General features: G+C 42.9%; 3 protein-coding genes across 3 annotated transcripts; 2 read left to right on the forward strand and 1 right to left on the reverse strand.

Moving 5' to 3' along the window:
- Positions 1 to 342: 342 nt before the first annotated feature.
- On the reverse strand, positions 343 to 4,277 carry EAF02_001382 (uncharacterized protein; the record flags this gene model as incomplete). The annotated part of the gene is made up of 2 exons (XM_038897430.1): positions 343 to 4,003; positions 4,063 to 4,277. The coding sequence occupies 2 exons, from the start codon at positions 4,275 to 4,277 to the stop codon at positions 343 to 345; spliced, it is 3,876 nt and encodes a 1,291-aa protein (XP_038762405.1).
- A 400-nt stretch (positions 4,278 to 4,677) lies between these two features.
- EAF02_001383 (uncharacterized protein) lies at positions 4,678 to 7,125 on the forward strand. Its single transcript, XM_038897431.1, has 3 exons — positions 4,678 to 5,329; positions 5,380 to 6,814; positions 6,868 to 7,125. The coding sequence occupies exons 1-3, from the start codon at positions 5,181 to 5,183 to the stop codon at positions 6,883 to 6,885; spliced, it is 1,602 nt and encodes a 533-aa protein (XP_038762406.1). The 5' UTR covers positions 4,678 to 5,180; the 3' UTR covers positions 6,886 to 7,125.
- Positions 7,126 to 7,914: 789 nt separating this feature from the next.
- Positions 7,915 to 9,793, forward strand: EAF02_001384 (uncharacterized protein; the record flags this gene model as incomplete). The annotated part of the gene is made up of 2 exons (XM_038897432.1): positions 7,915 to 8,612; positions 8,668 to 9,793. 2 exons carry the CDS (start codon positions 7,915 to 7,917, stop codon positions 9,791 to 9,793), a joined length of 1,824 nt encoding a protein of 607 aa, XP_038762407.1.
- Between the last annotated feature and the right edge of the window lie 526 nt (positions 9,794 to 10,319).

A 10,319-nucleotide genomic window follows, 5' to 3' on the forward strand; every position in this document is an offset into this window, starting at 1 on the left:
TTTCTCCTCAGACGCTATACTATTTATTCTATGCTATGCTATGTTATGTTATGCTATGCTAAACTATGCGATATGCCATGCTTTCCCATGCAGAGAGAAAGAGAGATCGAAAGATCGAAAGATCGAGCCAAAGAAACGCCACCATTCCATTCGATTCGCTATCCAATACAATACAAGAAGGTATTTAAACACTCATTATCATTTCCATCGCTATTTTACTATTCCCAACTTCGAGAAGTCATGGATGCCATACCGTGCGCTCAAATCAACATCCATAAAACCCGTATCAATCGCCCGTAAAAGTGATCAATACACCCCCCTCTCCACCCATCGTCGTCTTCCTCAATGATTACCAAACCCACTACTATGTTCCAAAGCCACATCAAACCTTTCTTTCAAAATCTCTCTACTTGTATAATTCGGTAACATTAAGATTTGAAAGCACGTCGACGTAGTCGGTAATTGGGTCCCTGCTCCATTCCTATGGATTGTAAGTTGAAAATTCTTCATTCCACCCATAGGAACCCTATCAGATGATGTCGTGAATTCGAGTAGCTTTTTCTTCTTTTCCAAGTCGTATTCTTTGACGACCGACCAGAAATCTTGAATGACGCGATCAGTGGGCTCGTAGCCAGTATATCGAGCACCACGTTGCATTTCAATAATGTCGATTTCTTGTACACCTTCGACGAGAGATTGAAGAGTATCGACGTCGAAAAGGTTGAGAGAGCGAGGATCAAGACAGGCGAAGAATCCCTTTTTGAAAGCTTCAAATTGTGGTTGAATGGATATATTCGTTAGCCAGTTGATATAATCACTAACATAGCTGTTTCGGTTTTCGTTCGTGACCAGTGGTACATCTGTTGAATCGAAATCCTCAAAATCTTCGCCAACGTTAACATCTGAGAACTTTGGCCATTGAGATGAGCTAGTCATTTCACGGCTTACCAACTTTCCAAATTGAAAGTGGCTAAATTCATATGTTCGACAGAAAATCTCTTCCACGGCCCCTTTACTTTTGTCCCATTCTAGCAGATCTGTTAGACCCTTAGCGAGCTCGGGCCATCCATCTGAAATGTGGTGAAGTTCCGTAATGCTTTCTCCTTGTAACTTCCTGTAGAATGCTTTGGGAAAGGTAATCGGTAGAGTCATACCGTTGTAAACAGCCAAAGATATGATCATTCCAATAAGCTCGAATTTCCATAACGGCTCTGGTGATCCTGGCTGAAACCATGTCATTTTTGTTTTATTATCAATCGTAAAAATACCATAATCAGGGTTGATAGCTTCTGTCATGGCTATTCGAAAGAACTCTTGCTGAACTCCACCATAATCCAAACCTTCCTCCCCATGCTCACCGCCAAACGACACTTTCAAAGGTCGCATCAATTCACGTCCTTCTCTTCGCCATAGCACATCAAAAGCGTCTGAAAGTAGATCATCTCGGCTGACCTCAATTGCCAGGAATCTTGATGTCGCTGTTTGAAGACGATTTCGAAGTCTGTTTCGGTAGTCTTCATTGGAGATTAGACCCTCGTGAGTACGAACAAGTGTAGTTAAAGACTTTGCTTCTTCATAGGATTGATTCATCCGCGAGTAATTGATAGCTCGAAAGTAATTGACCAATGTCGATGGGTTGAATAAATATGGGTAGTCGAGCAAATGAACGGTACGTTTATTTGACTGGAAAGACAACCACTCGAGAGGCATGGCGACACTATCTAGTCGTTCGGAAAAGTATTCTGTACGGAAATGTATGTCTCCCAGTAATAGCGATTTCCTGTTCCTGTATATTGCCGCAATAGTTTCTAAAGCACCCCCAAACGACCCATCTGAGGGAACTTCCCCTTTACCATTCCAATCTTGTATCATTACTGTTCGTGCCCAATCGAGCATTAAGGTAGGAATTCTCTTCTCGTGCAAATCTCGTTCTGCAGCTGTGAAATTGAGTAGAGGTGGTGTATCAACATCGAGATATTTCAGAGTGCCGAGAATAATTTCTAAAACACCGTCTTGTTCAATTTCGTCGCCTCTGGTATCTTGTTGGAGCTGGATCAGTTCAGAAAACCTGCGTCTTGTGGAAACAGCAGAGAAGACTCGACGAGCCAATCTCAATGCTAATTCATCCGAGAACGCATCGTCATATTGAAGACATAGTTTGGTTGATTCCATTGAGAACGATTCTCTCCCAGGCAAAGTAATTCCATAAGAACGTATACGAGACATGTTTGCTAGCTGTCTTGAATCCTTCAACAGTGGTGCCGCAGCTACGAGTGCATGAAAGCAAATATTTATTATTTGAGCTGCATCGGCTTTTGAGATTGATTGATCTGGACCCAAGCTATCACTATGAGACTGTTTGGCCCATTCTAATTCCTGTGGGGGTTTGAAAAGTGTGCCAGCGGCTATCCATAGGCTGTCAAAGATAATAGACGGCGCAACTCTAGTCATACGTAGCATACAGTACCAAATAGTCTGTGTATCGAAGACCTGCCCATCTTGGGTGGTGAAAGACTTTATCAGAGAACTGGGCTTACTAAGGACAGAATACAAACACTGATCAATAAAACGACGCCATTGTTTTCTAGTTGATTTTGGATAACCAATCGACGATTTTGGTTTTCGACGCAAAGGAAGCATACGTGTTTGATGTCTCTTCAAATCATCACCGACTTGATCAGGATGTAATGAATGCTTATCGCAAGTCTTGTCATCTTCCAGAATATCACAGATCAGATTAATCACTTCAATAGGTAGTGATGAAAGTGTTTGTGGTAGTTTTTCGTCAGGTAAAGATGGATCTGAATTCTGCCTTTCAATCGAGGGGTTTTCGATTGCGTTGTTAGCAATTGAATCAGATTTAGAGTTCATCGTAGGCTCGGTTGGGATAGAAGGCTCAACTGTAGCACTAACAAGGGGTGCTGTAGACGAAGAAATATCGGTGTCGGGTAGATGGAGAACTGGATTAGCTATCATTGTATGCCGAGTGGGTTGAGGTTTCGAGCGCGTAGAATGGCGAGGCAAAGGCGAAGTAGTATCGGTGTCAGTCGCCCTTGGTGAAGTCGAAAGATTCAAAACACCTTTGGAAACATGGGCATCATAAGAATCTGTCCTCCTTCGAGATCTTGGACTTGAGATATGTGTGGTTTCGGTATGAAACGCATTTGGGCTCGATTGAATGCTAGGCTTGATGTCGTTAGGTATAGCAGGAGGCGAATTTGAGCCCATCCCCATCCCCATCCTCGTACTTGGATCTGGAACATCTTTGCCACTAGAACTTTCATCTCTATCCCCGTGGCTTGAATACCCGGAAACTTCTGTTGGGGCTTCAGAAGAGGTTGGCGAGAACTTTGTAGCATTTGACGAATCTGTCCCTGACCCACTCGAACCTTCTAGCTTCTGCGCAGGAGTATTCATATCATCACTTGGTGTCGACTCAGCTAATGGTGAGGAACGTGCATTCGAATCTGAGACTGTGCCATCGTGTCTTGTTAGTGCTGCCAAATTCCTCGGTGTCAGCCATTCTACCATCTTGAAAGCTGCCGTGCCAAATACATTTTGGATGAAAGATTTATGATCGATCTTGGTATAGTCATTCAGTATGGTGGGTTTCGATTCCCTAGTCTCAGTTGGATCGCCAGTAGTGGTTATGAGGGTTCGTAATCGATTCGGCCCATGCCTCTCATTGTCTGTACCGAATGTGTTACTTTGCAAAGTGTCCCCTCCACTAACTTGTATTTTCTTAGACCCAGATAGATTTCTTCGCGCAGTAGCCTTGACATGCTTGCTGAATTGGATTGGCGAATCTACGAGAGGATTGTGACAGAGACCTCGTTCAGGATTGTCCTGACTAGCTAAGTGGACAGCTAGAATTCTCGCGCTCGTCGAATTATATGGCCTTATTGGACGGCCAGAGATCAGGGCAAGACGTTTGCGACAAGTAAAACAGGTTGGGGTATGACAAATAGCAGAATCGCAACCATATCGAAGTTGACGAATGTACCTACGGGAATATCCAATCAGCCTCAATATTTTTGACGAAGCACAAGCAAACAAACATACTTTTCTACCATTAAATGAAAGAGATGACGCCTGCTTGCATTGTGTATGACATAGATTTGCTTTGGATCCTCAACCTCTACCGTAAGCTTCTTCAACTCGTCTGGCGCATCGTGAGGGAGGTATGGAAAAGGAGCAGCGGCCCACAGGGCTGACAGGATATCATCATCGCCGTCGAAACTTCGTTCCTCCCGAACTCTTGATGTATCTCGAGTCATGACATTGGGAACGAGTGTAGAGGAATGTTTTGTGTTGAGGGAGATCAGTGGAGTATTGGAATATCACTATTGAAACAAACAAGATTATGAATAATATGAATATTTGGTTGTTTTATTATTAGTCAGTCGTTTTCGTTTCAATGCTTTATTAATGGTTCCGTCGATTTTGACCAAATGTGCAGTACAAAGTACAAAGTAAGCAAGGCGAGGCAAGGGAAGGAGTGTTGCCCGAGGCTACTAGGTAGCTAGCATTCTGGCTCGCCTGGTCTGGCTCGAGGCTCCCTGGCCTGGCACAGTGGCACCTGGGTAAGATGACGCACTGGGCAATTATCAATTATCAATTATCAATTATCAATTATCAATCATCAATCATTAATCATTATCACTCATATCACTCAGATCACTCAGATCACTCAGATCAGCCCTCAATCCATCATTTTTATCGCATTGGAGTGAGGGACAGAAACAAAAGATAACCCAACCCCACTACAGTACAGATTCTCAGATGTAAATTTTCATACGATAAAAGATTGCATTAAAAAAAAATCCCGGGTAGATGACTCTTTCTCTCGAATCATAAATGACCACAATCTTTCCTCCATTTAAATACTCCTCTCAAATACTCTTCCTATTGTGAAAACTCCAGAGAAACAACTCAAATTCACTCTGAAAAGGAAAAACATTGGATTGACTCATAGGTATCCAAGTACTCTCTATCCAGGGCTAATTCTTCGGGGCTTTCGGCAAAACCGATTTTTAACGCCTATCAATTATCAATTATAAGAAAGAAAGAAAGAAAGATACCACTGCTTTCCCCTCCAAACACTTCGACCTCCAATATCCAATATCCATTTGTTTGTTCATTTGTTTGTTTGACACTTACTTTACTATTGAACATCAACAATGGCTTCCATCACAGCCAGCAGAGGTCCTGCTTCTGGTCCTTCGGTCCAAGCAGATACTAATGCTTCCCACCCTTATACGTGCAATACATGTCAAGTGGCGTTCAGAAATAGCGACTTGCAACGAGGACATATGCGCAGCGATTGGCAGTAAGTTTTATTATTCTCTTTGATCCTAACCTGCTGACAATTCTCTATAGTCGATACAACTTGAAGCGCCGCGTTACATCTTTACCACCCATTTCTTCCGAAGTTTTCACCGAGAAAGTCTTGCAGGCACAGGCTTCTTCCACAGCAGCAGCGTCCAAGGCCGCATACGAAAAGTCTTGTACGATCTGTACTAAAACATATTTCAGTGAAAATGCCTACCACAACCATCTTAGCAGTCAGAAACACAAGGCAAAGGCAGCGATGGCTAGTGATGGACACATGGACGACGCAAGCTCAGTAATGAGCTCAACATTTTCATTGGGAGAACCCATCAAGACAAATGGAGCAGCGGGTGACGAAACGGATGCGCAAGTCGACGAAGTTTCTAAGGGTATCAAGAAGACCAACCTTGAAGATGCTGAAGGCTCTACGGCTACACCTACTGAGGATAACGACATGGAGGACGATGAAGATGAGTTAGTGGAGGTTTCTACAAGTCGATGCTTATTCTGTAACGAAGATTCGGCCGATACAGCTGCTAATGCTGCGCATATGGAACGTATACATGGCATGTTCATCCCGGAGAAGGAATACCTAGTCGACCTCGAAGGTTTAATCGCTTTCCTTCACGAGAAAATTTACGAAGATCATGAATGTTTGGGATGTGGCAAACTTAAGCAATCGATTTTTGGACTCCAAACTCACATGAGAGATAAGCGCCATTGCAGAATCCGTTACGCCACTGAGGACGAACAAATTGAGATTGGCGATTACTATGACTTCCGAAGCACATACTCTGATGACGAGGAAGAATCAGATTCGGAAGATGCATTACCAGGAAAACAAAACAGTGGTGGCGTTAAACTTGGAGCTAAACGTCCAACGACAATTGATGCCGAAGGAGACGAAGAAATGGAGAATGGTGATGGATGGGAAACTGACAGTTCCGAGTCTTCCTTGGATTCCGCAGATCTTACCGCAGTTCCACTTGATGAGAGAACGCACCAGTATGAGAAACTTCATCAGCATCCTCATCACTCCCACACCGATCCTCGATCACACCACAACAAGGATGGGTGGCACTCACATGCTCATAAACACAATCATGCAGCATTTTATGCTGATTATGAGCTTCACCTACCTTCTGGTCGTACCGCTGGACATCGATCATTACAGAAATATTATCGTCAAAATTTGGTCAATCATCCATCACCAGAGGAGAGACAACGACGTGCAATTGAAGCAGCCGAAAATTCCGATTCTGATGTAGAGCAAGATGAACGTGTTGTTCGACGCAATGAGAGAGAACGTGGAAGAGCACTTATGAGCCGTGCAAATGGAGGTCTGGGTATGGCTGGTGTCACCGCTGAGAAGAGAAGAGAAGTCAAGGCGGCGGAGAAAAGATCCAGAAAGGTGGAGAACTACGAACGCCGTAAATTTGACTGGAGAAACAATAAGCAGAACAACTCACAAAAACACTTCAGAGTAAGTTGTCATCAACCGTTTTTGAACATGACTCCACTAACAACATTATTTAGGATCCATTGTTGCAATGATTTCTCCGTCGTGTTTCGTGGCATTTCTACTGGCGGCATTTTCTCGGTATACCAAATGATTCTTAGATATCCATATCTCACAGGTTTCATGAGCATCATCGGTGGGTGGGCAAAGAGTGGCATTTATTTTTGGGCGTTTTCATGGAATAGTTTATGATTGATGTCCTCACATAGATGAGTATAGAGTTAACAATACAAATTTTGTTGTTGATGGTAAAATGTTTGCTTCGTGATTGATTGACTAATTTGGTGCTGTGTTTGCTGTACTTTCAACGAATCCAAATGAGTCAATGTAACACCAATGAGAACTTCTCTTCAGAATCCAATCAATTGCCATGAATAGTGAATCTATTGGATGATTGCAACTCCATAGCTATCCAACCAGGGGACCAATTCAACTCTTGTGTGTTTGACATCTTTCACCAAGTAGTCCCTAGGTGGAAAAAAGGCGTGTATTGATCTTGATCTTATTTTGAAACCAATCCATACTGTATATTCCAATATATTCCAAGTATCATATCAATCAAAGCTCCTCTTTCCTTTTCCTTTTCCTTTCCTTCCCTTCTCTTTACATAGAATTCTCATTTCCTCCATGTGCAATTCATCATTCATAATTCTCCCTTGATCCCTTCTCCCTCATAATGATCTGACTGTCCAATTGTCAATGATTTGCGGAGCACCAAGAATTAAACTATCGGGTTCCGGAATGGGTCGTCGATTAATCCCTGTTAGCGAAATATTCTCTAATCCCCAAGAAGGAACAAATTCAAAGCTGCAAACCCCTTAGATTCAGTTTCCACTGCTCCTTCTTTTGACCGTTACAATCTTTACCTTTACCTTCACCTCTTTTTCGATTTTCTACTTTCTTCGCAGGAGTATTTGTTATTTGGGGGTTTATATTATTCTGAAATTACTTGCGTCTGCACATAAACAAAGAGGAGGTCTGGAGTAAACAAGAAGATATATACATGTACCAATTCGATAGCAAATTCCTACTGTATCCAAGCACAGCGCGCAACGATTGTTGATATGGCCGAACAAATGGGCACCCCCAATTCCAGTGCTGATCTTTCAGTAAATGGTGGCAAGAATTCCGCACCAAAGGACAAGAATTGTCCATTCTGTCATCAAGCATTTACTTCATCCTCACTTGGCCGCCATCTCGATCTTTACATCAAGGAGAAGAATCCCAAAGCGGCAGATGGTATACATAGTGTGGATGAGATAAGGAAGCTTCGTGGAGGCATTACAAGGCGGCAGCCACGTAATTCAACTTCAAGGAGGGAAGATTCGACACCTGCAGGGACACCTGGAGGATCGGACAGGGGGAATTCCAATAATGATTCTGAAATGGTAGGGAGTGACTCTCCAAGCTTAAGGAGAGATGATGGAGCGGCTATGAATATGATGTGCATGTCAAGAGGGGTGCCAGGTCAAACTTTGGGTGGTCGAAGACCTAATTTTGTTGTGAATGGCGGTACATGGGAGTCAACAGGCGTCATGAATCATATTCCTCAAGCACGAAATGGCGAAACCGCTCGAAGTTGGGATGGAGATGAATCCAGAGATGGGAGTAGGAGATCGGATGGCAGAAATAGATCTGTCAGCAAACAAATGCTAGCGAAAACGACGTTCGAGCAAAAACAAAAGATGATAGAAGCTCTGGATAATGCAAAAGCAGCAGAATTGGCATTAAGAGAACTTTTAGGGGGGGTTAGAGCAGCCAAGTAAGTTTTTCCCAACTACACAATCCGGGTTCAATTCTAACTCAAAATCCTACAGACAACGAATTGAAGGCCCCAATATTTTTGATTACGATCCTTTTAGTTTGGATTTTCCTGCCCTCACTTTACATTGTCTGCCACCACCACCGACCCTTTATGCGTCTACCCCTATTCCAAACTCTACTTCATGGTCTATCCTTCCACCAGATGAATTACAATATCAAGCATTGCGGAAACATTTTGCATCGGAGTTTCACCGCTACCGTATCTCAATATCCATCGCTACGACAACTCCACAAGATGATTTATCATATCCTCCGCAGGAAAACTTCATTGGTCTCGAGAGTCTTACTACACTACACCAACAAGCGGAAGCAGATGCTCAAAGCATGGAGGCTAGAATTTCTGAGCACTTACATTCAATGTTTGGGCATTGGAATTCGTTGCCTCCAAATAAGAGGACTGAACTTTGGACTCTCGAATTAGCTCGTAATATCGGTCGAAAGTCTGAGGAAATATCCAAGTTGAAGAAGGAGAAGGAGCTTTTACAACAGGATACGGCGCACTCAAAATTACAAGTTGAGGAATTAAGTCGATTACAACAACCCAGGGAATTCAGGATTCAACCACCTTCACCACTACCTATTGATTCACGTCTTATGACTGAATTAGGTAAATTGGGAACGACGCACAAAGCTGTTGGTCTTCAACTCATGGATCGAAGTGTACATCTCGATACGGCAGTGGAACGAGCAATTGGTCGTTGGAAAGGTGTTGTCAAGCAAGCTCGAGCCGGGTCTGGACAGCCTGGATCTGGCATGGCTGCACAAAAGCCACTTGAGAATAATATTAATGAAGCGTTACCTCCATCGAATCCACCACAGCTTAATTCTTCCATAACGAGCCAACCATTGCAAGAGGATGCGCAAGACATTGGAAGCGATCAAGATGCAGATGGTGATGCAGATATGGAGGAAGATGATACTTTTGTCGATATGACAGACGTTAATGCAGGTGTTCAACGTGCACCTGAAGCACCAATGTCTAATACGACAAATTTCCGATTGGCAAATGGAGGAATTAATATGCAAGGTGTTAATGCCGGTGGTAACCCGAGAGGAAGTGTAATGGAGGGTCTTGAGAATCAAAACCACGTGCAGGGATATGTGAGGATCGGGGCCTAATCAACATATCCATGAATAGGGCAATAAGCAACAAGAGTCATATACTCGACAGCTATCTCGATCCTCAAAATCAGTAAAGTTGTAAAACAATCTGATACAGCGATGCAGCACAGTCATTCATATACAGAAGCGAGCAAATAAGGAGTTTTTATTTCAAGCATTTACAAGGAGTTTTTTTTATCGTCGTCGCTCGCTGCCGGCTAAGGGAAGAGTTTCTTACTACATCTCGGTGTCAAAAGAGATTGGCTGTTTTATTCGAACTGGAATCTAAATTCATCTTGACGACTTCTAGCTTTGAGGAAAGAAAAAATACCTGAAAATGAATGGGAATATTATCGTCTGCATGGCAATTAAGTGATAGAAATGGGAGAAATGGGTGATCTTGAATGGAAAATGGAGTGGGAGTTGTTACAAAGGGGGGTGGTGGATCGTTCGGGTTCATCATTCTGTGTATAGTATATTCTTAAGTAATTATAAATATAAATACCGAATGGTTCTATGGAATTTGTTTTGTTTGAAAGACTAC

The sequence above is a fragment of the Botrytis sinoallii genome, assembly GCF_014898435.1.
Source record: "Botrytis sinoallii strain Bc 23 chromosome Unknown BSIN_002, whole genome shotgun sequence".
Classification (NCBI taxonomy): domain Eukaryota; kingdom Fungi; phylum Ascomycota; class Leotiomycetes; order Helotiales; family Sclerotiniaceae; genus Botrytis; species Botrytis sinoallii.